The 12,343-nt window shown below is 46.6% G+C and overlaps 1 protein-coding gene across 2 annotated transcripts; it reads right to left on the bottom strand.

The window, feature by feature from the left end:
- Window positions 1–1,405: 1,405 nt before the first annotated feature.
- Glul (glutamate-ammonia ligase) lies at window positions 1,406–10,983 on the bottom strand. Of its 2 annotated transcripts, XM_020184024.2 has the most exons (8): window positions 10,828–10,982; window positions 9,685–9,879; window positions 7,905–8,083; window positions 6,564–6,725; window positions 4,819–4,965; window positions 4,310–4,437; window positions 3,903–4,102; window positions 1,406–3,284 (listed from the first exon to the last, which is right to left on the bottom strand). In XM_020184024.2, the coding sequence occupies exons 3-8, from the start codon at window positions 8,068–8,070 to the stop codon at window positions 2,966–2,968; spliced, it is 1,122 nt and encodes a 373-aa protein (XP_020039613.1). In that variant the 5' UTR covers window positions 8,071–8,083; window positions 9,685–9,879; window positions 10,828–10,982; the 3' UTR covers window positions 1,406–2,965. The 2 variants fall into 2 exon arrangements, with proteins under 2 accessions (XP_020039613.1, XP_020039614.1); XM_020184025.2 differs by lacking the exon at window positions 9,685–9,879 and having other exon boundaries at window positions 10,828–10,983.
- Window positions 10,984–12,343: the final 1,360 nt, after the last annotated feature.

Genomic DNA, 12,343 nt, shown 5'->3' with positions numbered 1-12,343 from the left:
AGCTACATTAATTTTAACATCATAAAGCAGTTAAATTTGAGGGTGGAAGAGGGCAGACTTAAATGGGAGCAACAGGTGCAAACTGGAATCCTGCTCAGCAAACCACTTTATAAGACTAGAACACGAGATACATTTGCCTAAAGAAGACCGTGTGTTCGGCGGGGAGGAGGGCATGGCCTAAACAATGTATGCACATGTGAGTGAATGTAAAAACGATAAAAAAAAAGCAGCAGCAGCATTGGACTTGGTGCTAGAGCCAGGTTGCTTAAACATTAAAAAAAAAACCCAAAACACTGTCATCTTGCTGGGCACCTGTGGCTCACATTTGTAATCCTAGCTACTCAGGAGGCAGAGATCAGGATTGTGGTTCGAAGCCAGCCCAGGCAAATAGTTCTGGGAGACCCTATCTCAAAAAAACCCATCACAAAAAAGGACTGCTGGAGTGGATCAGGGTGAAGGCCCTGAGTTCAAACCCCAGTACCACAAAAAAACCAAAAGCCATGTTTAATAACTACTATAAGACTCCAGACAACTGGTAATACATACCATTTCTTAAAGCAATCAGTATTGCCCACAATATTAGTAACATCTGAATGGCACATGGAACAGAAGGGAGCTTTTACTCAGCCTAGTGTGGAATGCACTAAAATAGTACTGGGCCAGGGTAAGTGGGAGAACTTCCAGGGACCAAGAACAAGGGCACAGAGTAGTCAACATGGAGCTTTGGGAGGCAGGCTTGGTGGCCCACATTTGTAGCCACTGCTACTCAGGAGGCCAAAGCAGGAGGCTCACTTGAGTAGAGTTGTTTGAGACCAGCCTGGGGAACATCATGAGACCCCATTTCAAACAAAAAATGGAGGTTTTGGGAGAATCACTAGCAGTCCCACTGGCCTTAGGGTGACACAATATCCAAGGAAGAGCATATGCCCAAGACACAGCCAACCTTGGAAGGCTTCAACCTGGGTAGCAACAAGATCAATGTTTGCCATTTAGATGAATCACTGGCAGCTGGGCAGAGAAAGAACTCAGGAACACTAGAGATAGTAAAACCCAGTTAATCCCACATTAAATATATTGAGCTGTTATAAAATTAAGTGAGGACTAAGACTGCTGGAACCAAACTCTGAAGTGCAGGAAGGGGGTCATATGTGTCACACAACTCTAGAATAGGAAATGCCAAAAGCGTGTGATCTACAGTCCAGGTGAAAAAACTTCACCCCTGGAATCCCAAATCCCCAAAGTTAGAGGTACAGAAAGAAGCTGGTCAGCAATGTGACCCTAGAACAGATAAACCTGAGCTTATTTTGCCTCTGAACAACACAAAACATTCCCCCACTTTTGGTAGGAAATAAAGAAATGGCCCATAGGTTTTTTACAATACCACAAAGAAACAAGTCAGAAGAGATCTTGTAAATGTTAGCTTGATTTATAAGTGCTGCTCTGGGCAGCTACAGTCTGTTTACAATGAGGAGTTACGTAACTTTGAACATACTGTACATGGCAATTAGAAATCGTCATGGCAAGAGAAAACCACAGACGGCTGCTGCAACCAGCACAAAAACAACCAGAGAACAGCAGCGGAAATGTAGGGATGAAAGTGGGGTGTGTTTATTATAAAAGAAAAAAATAACTCCTTGGGAATCTTAACAAAGAAAGGAATATTCTTAACTGGGAAAAAAGACACTAGTATACTAAATTACAAGTGTTTTAACTCCAGCTCTGTCCCCAACACTTCTAAGAGTGGAGTAGGAGGAAACAGTTGAAATAGACAATTCTGTAAAATTAGACTTAGAAACCCTACAGATTAAAATCTAAACATGTTTTACTTAAAAAAAAAAATTTAATATACTAAAAAGGCCTGCTTTAATGACATGCTAGTCCCACCAGAAAATAACTCCAGTGTCCCCTTGTCAGTAACAATGTTTAAGTTGACCAGCCAACTCATACTTTTAAACCCATGTGTGGACGAGTATGTGTGTCTTTTAAACCTAGTCTTAGGCTCAGGTGACAGCTAACGATGTGCATACATCTGTTAATTGTCCAGTGTTGACATCTGCAGAAAAGTGGGCAGGGAAACTCCCAAGTGGTAAATGAAGGACTAAGGTCCCCCTCCCCCAAACCAACCTCTCCAGTACTACATCTTCCCCTAACCCTTACTCAAAAGGAGCTCCTTATTTCTAAACCAAACTCAAATTTGGCACCCAGCGACCAGGATGGTTTTCTCCTTCAGAAACACACATATCCACAAACCCATATATATATATGTATAATTTTTTTGTTTTTATATTTAAATATAAAAATACTACTATGCTTTGTGTTATAAATGGAGGACCAAGTGATTAGAACTTTTTCTTCTTTTAAGGTAGGGACATCCATCAGTTTATACTCTGAGCTTTATATTCACAGGAGGGGATGTGGTCCCAAGCAAGGGAAAACCCAAAGCAACAGATCCAGGGTTTCCTCCTTGATCCCCAATCCCTCCCCTTCCTCGCCTAACTTCCACTTCTAATACAAAGTTGGTTATACCTCAAGAAAGCTTTCCACCAAGAGGGGAAATCCTAACCTAACCAGTCAGGCCTCCCCTTTCAGCTATGCTGAAGAAAAAATTCTCCCTTTCCTCTGTCACAAACACATCCACCCTGTGTGGATAGCTACACCTAGTAGACAAGCACACCTGGTGAGATGGAAACAGCGGTTACTCACTCACAATCCCCCCCCACCCCACCCCACTAACACATTAGAAAGCTTCAGTGACAGGAAAAACAGGAGAGGTTGGGTGTTAAGAACTTGACCCTCTTACCCTGACAAAAGAAAGCAAGATTAACTGGGCATAAGGAATAAAAAAGACCTTAATATTCTACCCTTTGAGTTACAATGGGAACAATCAGGACAACTGGGAGAGGGGGAAGTGGTGGTGTGGGACGAAGCACTGGGAGGGGCTGGATGGCTGGAAGTCTAAGTTCACTTAGTTCTTGTACTGGAAGGGCTCATCCCCAGTCTCGTTGAGAAGACACGTGCGGATGATGGCTTCCGTCACTGCGAAGGGGTCGCAATTGGCAGAAGGGCGACGGTCTTCAAAGTAACCCTTCTTCTCCTGGCCGACAGTCCGAGGAATGCGGATGCTGGCGCCACGGTTTGCTACGCCAGCGGAGAAATCGTTGATGTTGGAGGTTTCATGGAATCCCGTTAAGCGCCGGGCATTGTCCAGGCCCCCCTTGGGGTCATAGGCACGAATGTGGTACTGATGCCGTTTGCTCAGTTTCTCGATGGCCTCCTCAATGAACCTGGTGGAAACAAAGGATAAATCTGATCCAGGCACCAGGAAATCTGCCCTACAAGGGCAGGAATGGGTATGAATCCATAAAGGAAATTCATTAAAATATGGTCCTCAAACAACAGAATCTCTATGAGGGCCATGACTGCCTTGCCATGTGTCCCAGTGCTCTGAACAGTGCCTGACATACAGAACCAAATCATTGTTTGTAAATGTCACAATGTACCCCCAGTACAACAGTAACATGGTAATAAAAAAAAATCATTTTGAATGAAAAAGACCCCAACCACTTGATTTTCTCCCACCATAAGCATTACGTTACATATATTGTTACTAAGTTCTTATTAAGACTTTAAATACGTAAATCCATTCAGCACCTTTCCCCTCTATTCCCTAGAGAATTATTTGGCACTTCAGAAACGGGAACAAAATGGTAGATTTAGAAAAATTTTGAAGCCAAGTGTCAAGAGCTAAGGCATGGATAGCGTGAGAGGTCTAGCTTACTCATTTCTGATACAAAGACTTTCAAGTCCACTTGCAAAGGAGAATTTACTAAGAGACTTGATACTCTCTTCCCAACCTTTCTGCCACCAAAGAGTAATGACAGTCCCCGTCCACGGGCACTCACTTCAGACCATTCTCCTCCCGCATAGCCTTGGTGCTGAAGTTGGTATGGCAGCCTGCACCATTCCAGTTCCCAGGAATGGGTTTAGGATCAAAGGTTGCTATCACTCCAAAGTCTTCACATACACGATGCAAGATGAAGCGAGCCATCCAGAGATGATCTCCCATGCGGATGCCTTCACAGGGGCCTATTTGGAATTCCCACTAGAAAGAATAAGAAAGTTGATCTTTAAAATAGAGCCAACTGCTTGCCTCCTAAATCTGCTCTCTTCTCACCTTTATTCCAACCCGCTCTCAAGTTTTGGGTTCGTGAGTAGTGCATGGGCTGCCCTGTCTGTCTAAGTCACCATCTGCCTATGTAGTCTGCAGTCTTCATAAAGGGGAGGAAGGTGATGGAGTAGAGCCATTTACCTGGGCAGGCATGACTTCCGCATTTGTTCCAGTAATCTTGATTCCGGCATACAAGCAGGCCCGGTAATGAGCCTCCACAATATCCCTACCATAGGCTCTGTCTGCTCCCACACCACAGTAATATGGACCTGCAGAGGTAGCAAGAGAAAAGTGGTAAAGAATCACATAATCCAGAAAATCCCAAAGTCAGAAATCAGTCCTTAACACTTGTTCTTCTGAGTCACTATCTCTGTGGGATAGGGGTGGGAGGAGGGGAGAGAGAAATCAGGAGCTCCTCATATCACAATCTCAGTGGAATCACAGGTCTCCTCCCCACCCCAATCCTTTCTCTCATTTCATACATTTAAATCCACCTCTGGATTTGGGTAACGTGAGGGATGTATGTCTTTACCATTATTTTCAGCCAGTCTCAGCTTTTTCATCCAGGAGTTGCTCCCATCTCTGGAGAGAGGAGCTTCTCTGGATAGTAAGCACTCAAGGGAAGAACAGGGTCACCCAAGGAGACTTACCTTGGGGCCCAGGGAAGCCGTTGGAAGGCCAACCAAAAGGGTGCCCATCTGTGCCCATGAGAGTATATTCTTGCTCCATTCCAAACCAAGGGTGCTGGTTGCTCACCATGTCCATTATCCGTTTACAGGTGTGTCTTAAGTTGGTCTCTAGAAAAAAGAGTCCATGTGCCATTAGGGATGTATAGGAACACATACACTGAATCTGGATGCTACTAAGGCAACAGTCCTCAGACTCTATACACATCTGAGGGGCTTATTATAGTCTGAACTGGCCTAAGGGCAAATCTTTGTGTCCTATCACTAAGTCAAGAAAATAGGAAAAGCTGTAATTGTACAGTTGCATGGACACCTCTGAAAGAGGTGTTACAATTAAACTCAGTCACAATTAAGTCACATGGGAATGGACTTAGAGCAGAGCAAAAGTGTTCACCTATCTACAAGCTGGCCATCTTCCCAGTACCAAATGCCAGGCACTTAAACCCTCTATTCACAAGACAGCTGCTTCTAGTTGTCAAACTTACTCCCTGGCATCGCAGGCACTTAAAGCCAAAGCTGTAATTTTTATTGAGAATAATTTGTCCATTAAGAGGCTTACATTCCAGGTGAGTTTAAGTGCTAAGTTATATAGTATTTGCTGTAGCAAAAGAAAAACAAGTAAGATGAGCTCAACTGAGAACAATTTAAAAGTAAAGCCACTCAACTGAGTCTTCCTGAGAACTCCAGAGATATTAGAAGTCTTCATTTTTATGAAGTTCAGAGATGTTAGATGACTCGCCCAGGTTACAGGGCAATCAGCAGAGCCAGGAAATTTAGGGTTTCTTAGCTTCAAGGTCCAGCCCCTTCCCAACAACATTGTTTCTCAAAGCAAAGGCAATGACAGTCCAAGAACCATTATGTCTCCCTGGCCATGCAGCCAGAGGCTTCACAGAAGTGAGACTTCCTCTCAGTCTTAGAAGCTAGCCACTGGGTTGCTGGAACATGCCCATAATCCTAGCTGTGTAGGAGGCTGAGCCAGCCCAGGCAAATAGTTCAAGACCCCATCTCCAAAATACCCACAGCAAAATGGACTGGAGGTGTGGCTCAAGCACTAGAGGGTCTGCTTTGCAAGCATGCAGTCCTGAGTTTAAACCCCAATACTGAGGAGGAAAAAAAACCACAAAAACCAAAAAACCCTCAAAGAAGCAATTACAGCAAAGCTCAGGGTAAACACATTAATATCAGTGAACCAAGATGCTCCTATTTTCATCAGTGTATGGACAGACAAAACAAGCTGTCTGGAGTGAAACGGCAACCAACATTTGAGTACAATTGTTTCGAAATGGTTTGCCCATATTAACTCATTTAATCGTCTAAATGACTTTGAGATGGGTTTTATTAATTTCCTCCATTTGAAAATGGAAGTAGAAGAGATAATCTACTTAAGTTCATTGGTAACAAGAGGACTCAAACCCACTGACTCTAGGACACAGGTTCTTAAAACCTATGGGGGCAGGCTTGAGGGCTATCACTGAGGCCTGCCATTTTACGTGACCAATAAAAAGGACCATGGAAGGATGACCACACAACCTTTTTTCAAAGAGAAAATTCAGGGTGGAGAAATAGATACCCAATCCCACAGATACTTAAAGACAGTTCTGTGACAGTGTAGCCTTTCCAATACTGCCTTTAGGATGTCATTTCCCTTTTCTAGTACAGAATTACTTCATGTACTCAGGTGAAGGCATCCATACCAATCCTACACACACCTGCAGGCTTTCGGTTATACTTGAATACTTCACACAACACCAGCTTGTTGGGATCCTTGCGGAACGGGTCCCGAAACATGGCAGCAGGAACAAGATACATGTCGCTGTTGGAGCCCTCAGATTGGTAAGTGCTGGAACCATCAAAGTTCCACTCAGGTAACTCTGGGGCAAAAAAGGAGGGAAAATTAAATTTACAGCAGTTCTCCAGGTAAGAATACAAACAGCCAAGCCCTTATCCACCTTTCCATCTCAAAAGATCTACTGTGTCTTTCCCAGAAAGTGAGGCATAAATGCCACCATCATTATATAACTTAATCTGAGTTCCAATTAAGACCATGGCATCACTCCTTAAAAGGACTTAACAGTCACAAGAACCATGAAGGACAGACTTTGTCTCTCTAAATGACTCTGATATCACTACCAATCAGTCATTTAAAATACTAAGTTGGGGAAAGATTCTGATTGTTTCACTAGCCATTGTTGCTTTCTTCATCTCCTACAAGTTCAAGTTTTGTCCTTATATATGAGGCAACAGATACCTCCAAACTATTTATTCACTTTCCCCTCTGCTTTAGAAGCTAGTTTCTTTGTCTCTCTAGTTGACTATCAGTTCTCAGAAAGCAGGAGCCAAACTCTTACCATGTATCCCCAGCAGCTGTTCAATACCAGCCACGTAACAAGTGCACAATATAGATTCTATATTATAGCCATTCATTCACTCAAATGTAAACATTATCAGAAGAGTAAGCTATTCTAAAGTAGGTAAAGGTGACCATTTTTTTCCCCCTGACCCCCTTCTCAGGAGGATGGCTATGGCTTGTTCTAGGCTAAAAACTGAAGGTCATAATTATAATAGTAGCTCCTGGAAGGGTATGTACCAGATCATTGCAGTCCCAACTAAAAACTAATGAATGGTCAATCCTATTTATAAGCCACTTTAGAACATGTGCTTGCTTTGCATCAAGAATGGTGCTGGACACAGTACTCAGGAGTCTATGAACGAGACAGCATATTCAAGTTAGAGCAGTTCTTTTAAACTGGGTTCCTGAGGGGAATCTTAGTTAAGCACAGAGGGCCAAGTCAGCAAGATGCCAGCCCCCTACTCTCCACAAACCAGACTCCATGTTTTTCTTCAATATATTTGGCTTACATACAAGACTCCATTTAAATAAATGGTTCCATTGTTGCTATGCTTTGAGGCTTAATGTTGACTGAAGTCTGAAAAGCCCTGCCTTAGAAAAGCTCTGCAAACAGAACAAAGGTCAAATCTAGTGGTTCAGTGTTGGTCCAAGGCTACTGCAGAGCCCCAGACTGCCCCTACCCCACTCCTGCCCATCTCACCTTCTACACACTTGGGCTCACAGTCCAGGGTGCGGGTCTTACAACGCAGTCCTTCTCCAGTTCCATCAATCCAGATGTACATGGCTTGAACTTTCTCTCCCTGCGGCAGGGACATATACATCTGCTTGATGCCCTTGTTCAAATGGGAACTTGCTGAGGTGGCCATGGTGGAAGGAGCTCTGGAGAGAGAAAAAGTACTATCATCAACACCCGCTCCAAACTGATCCGATGCAGAGGAAGGCTTAAACAACTGAATCACAAAGTTATGAAGCGTGAAGTCAGGCAAGGTGGTTCATGCCTGTGATCTCAATTGTTCTGAAGGCAGAGGCAGGAGGATGAGAGTTCAAAACCAACCCAGGCAAAAACAAAATAAAGACTAGTGGAATTCTGAGGTGTTGATTTCAAAGAGCAATTTATACAGGGAAAAGATATGACTTGGGAGTTTCTTCTGGCTGTCTCTTAGTTTCATAGAGCTCAAAACAAATAAAATAGGGCTAGGAGTATGGCTCAAGAGATAGAACAGCAAGCAGAAGCTGGCCCTGGGTTCAATCCTCGGTATCACCAAAAAAAAAAAAAAAAAAAAGAAGTTGGGGGGAGGTGAGAAATCAACACATCTAAAGGTACATTTATTCCCTCTGCCTTCAGAGGGTTTAAAATATTAAATTAGGCCAAGATTTATTCCCTTGATGTAGCTAAGGTAGGGGAATCTTTTGAAATAATAAGCTAGTCGGTGGGAACAAAAAAATAATGAAAAGCTCAGTAATAAAGTTCGCCCTCTCTTGTTACAAGTGTAATCCAGCCACAGAAAGACTTGGCTGTGGCTTCTGCTGAGTCTTCCCTTTGCCTTGGATTCTAGCTGTGCTCTGAAAGGAGACTTCCCCTCTCCCTCAAAACCCTCCCCATATTCAGATTTGTAGATGAAACAAGGCTGACAGCTTCCTGAAAGAAGTAAGACCTGCCCTATCACCCAGATGGTGAAAATAGCTGATACAAATCAGATTCAAAAGCACATGCTGTGTAATTTTCATTGGTGTGATGATGGAAAGTTCTTACTTCAAAAGATAGACTTGAGATTTGGGTGTGAACATAGTATCTGGTCATTCCATTAAATAACCTTTTCAAGTACACAATTCCTACTTCTAATTAAAAAAATGCATGGGATTTCAAAGGCTCTAAGACATGCTACAGACTGCAAGTCACTGCCATGAAATCTCTGAAAAGAGAAGCTGAAGTCACAAAACCAGCCTCAACACAAGAGAAAATGTTTCCCCTCCCTCCTGGCCCAGGGCGGCTGGAGAGGGAACATATTGTTCTCCTCCAATGACTTGGGCAACTTTCTGAAGTACAGTGGCAAAGTTTCTACGGGCAACCATCCATGTTTGCCCAGCTGAAAACAACAGCTTCTCCAACAGCCTCACCCTTCCCCTTGGGGAACAGAACAACCTTGCCTGACAAGTCCTATCAGAGAAGGCAACACCTTTGCCTTCAGGGTCTAGAAGACCTGGTGTGAAATCCCACCTCCCATCCCTAGGGGCCAGGACTCTAATTCCAGACCCCTTCAGCTCCCTCTGAAGGCTACCACCAGTTTCCAACCTATTACACCACCAAAGTCAAATCATACTTTCCCTCAAGACCAGCTGGATGCCAGCAGCCTAGTGTACTGACTGTATCAACTCGGACCCCATGGTGCCAAGTTCATGTGTAGGGAATGGGTCCTAAAATTTTTGGCACTGTGTGCTGCCACCAGCGCCCGGGTCCTCCTCCCTGTCGGCTCACTCACCCCAGCCACTTTTGGTCAAAGATAGTGGGGTTGCCCTGTTTAGCCCTCTTCTTTTTACAGCTGTGTTCGCGTTTCTCCTCACTCTCGGTGGTCTCGTTCTCTTGCTGCTCTAAGCACCGTTGTTTTCTGGGCGAGGGCGAGGGCGAAGGCGAGGGCGATGGAGTGGGGGACCCAGAGCGGTCGGACCGGGAGACGCTGGAATAGGTAGACGTTTGTTGGTTCAAGCCTTTACCCTTGACTCTCGAGTTCACAGAGTAGGCGACGAAGCCAAAGCAGTGGGAGGGGGATTCGGAGGACCGTGAATCCTTGTCTTCATCTTCAGCTGATGTTTTCTTCGCGGATCTACGACTGCTGGGGGAGGAGCCCCGCTTCCCGCCCCCGGAGGAGTTGGGATAATCCACTTTGAGAGCAGCCCTTTCCCACTGAAATGTCCTGAAAGTCGGCGCTTCGTCCCTCGCGCCCGCGTTGACCTCAGGGCCTCCCCCAGGGTGCCATGCCCAGCGAGGGCAGAGGACGGGTAGGGGAAGTGGGGAACCTGCGGGAAGGTCCGCACGCAGCTGCTGCCTCTGCCGGGCCGGACCTCCCCTCTCCACTGCGGCGCCCTGGCCAGGCCACCGCCGGGCTCTCCATTGTTCCGTCACACTGGAAGGGGCCGGGGGACCCCGAGGCAGGAGCCGGCCTAGCTGAGTACTTTCAAGGTGGCTACCCGCCTCTTAGACCACGGGTACCATGGCGAGTCCCCAAAACGCGCCATCGCGGAGGAAGCGAGCAAGGCGCCTGCGCCCACCCAGAGCCAGGCGTGCGCTCCAGCAGGGGACTACAAGGCCACTTGGTCCTTTGCGCACTTGCCACCCCTGGGCGCCGGCTTCCGGGGGGCGGTGCCTCGGGTCGCAAAAGTAGCTCAAGATCAAAACAACCCTTCCCCCGCCCTTCTCTGAGCCTGGCCAAGGGCGCACCCCACCTTCGCCAAGCCACTCGGCCCCAAGCAGCAGGCGGCCGACACACGAGGGAAGCACGATTGTGGGGACACTGGGAAGGGAGGCCGGAGCGCACAGCAAGAGACAGAAGGGAAGCGGCGGGCAGTGACGGGGATCGCGGGTGGCGCACACCGCCCGGGCATCCCGGGGCCGGCCGCGCGCTTACCTGGGCGGAGAGCAGACGGGCGGCGAGAGCGAGGTGAGGACAGTGGAGACGAGGTCGAGGTGCCGCTCAAACGCTCCCTTCGCCTCTCATTCTCGGCTCTGCGGGGCTGCCCGCTGCTCGGCACTCTTTATCTGCGGCCCCGGGGCCGCCCCCCGGCGCGTTGATTGGCTCTTGGCGGCCGGGAGCCCGAGCCCATCTGCTGATGCGCGCCGGGGCCCCGCGGCCATTGGGCGCAGCGCCTCGCTGGCACCGCCCGCTGTGGCGAGAGAGCCGGCGAGAAAGAAAGAGAAAGGGCCGGGGGAGGGGCGGGGACGAGACGGTGGGCCGCTGGCTGCGCGCGGAGGGACCCGGCCTGGCCTAGGCTGGCCTGGAAGGGGAGCCTCCGCCACCCGCCTGCCGGTGCTGCCTTTACCCCCTAGGGAAACCCAGAACCGCAGAACCCGCTTTTGCCCTTTGTTGTGAGACCCTCGTAGCCCTTCTTTTCCTCCCTCTACCTCTAAGTTTGATAGGGACTGCGGGAAGCAGGAGCCAGGGGAACCCCAGCTGGAAAGGGATCTGGTTCCCAACGCGTGGACGGGCCTACCTCTCTAGCTCCCTTAGCGGGTTTGGAAAAGTGAACAGAATTCCTTGATTTCATATTTTTAACCCAAGTACTGCGTTTGTGTAATTCCCTAGAGAGGACCACCAGGGCAGTAAGAAAGTTAGGAGACCTGTCTGATACTGCCTCAGGTGGACCATCAGACTCTTTGGGCCCAGGTTTCGTTATCTACAAAATAAGGACCATTAGAGCAGGTGAAATTGCTGTGTGCACACTGCCCTAAGGGCAGCTAAAGAAAAACAGGTCTTCCCCAGGACCCCTTTGAAACAGAGCTCATCAAAAATTGTGGATTCCTTAAAGGAATGCTCCCCTGGCTTCGCTTTCTAATTAATTTATTATGGCTTCGTTTTAATCTGGAAAATGAGAATATATTTTGTCCTTCTCTCAGCCTAGCAGTGATGGTTGAGAAAATGTGTATGTAGACAGTGTTTTGAGATGAACCCTTGACATGTACACAATTCATGCATGTGCATGGAGACACAAAAATACATACTTCGATCAGTGTTAATTCTTGAGCATTCTATCTTTAGTGCCTGAAATCCACCTGATGGTGTCTGCCCTTTTTTATATCTTTCAGGAGTGCCAATATTTGAGACTGAGATTTTTCTGTTTAAAGACTAAGCATCCATGCTTCCAGAGCATTTGGAAGAGGAAGGGAAGAAGTTTGTTCTGGTTATGTTTTGTACCTCAAATATGAAAAAGAAATGTTGCCTGTGACCAAATGCACATAACATGGGTTCTTTGGTCAACATTCCTTTAAGTGTGTTTAACACAGTAGTACCTTTTTTGTTTGTTTGGGGTTTTTTTTGGCAGTACTGGGGTTTGAACTCACGGCCTCACTCTTACCACTTGACCAACTCCACCAGCCCCAACAGCAGTACTTTCAAATGACAGATGTTGCTTTTATCTCAAACGGGG

The sequence above is a fragment of the Castor canadensis genome, chromosome 11 (assembly GCF_047511655.1).
Source record: "Castor canadensis chromosome 11, mCasCan1.hap1v2, whole genome shotgun sequence".
In the NCBI taxonomy this organism is placed as follows: domain Eukaryota; kingdom Metazoa; phylum Chordata; class Mammalia; order Rodentia; family Castoridae; genus Castor; species Castor canadensis.
This window is presented reverse-complemented; position numbering and strand designations above follow the sequence as displayed.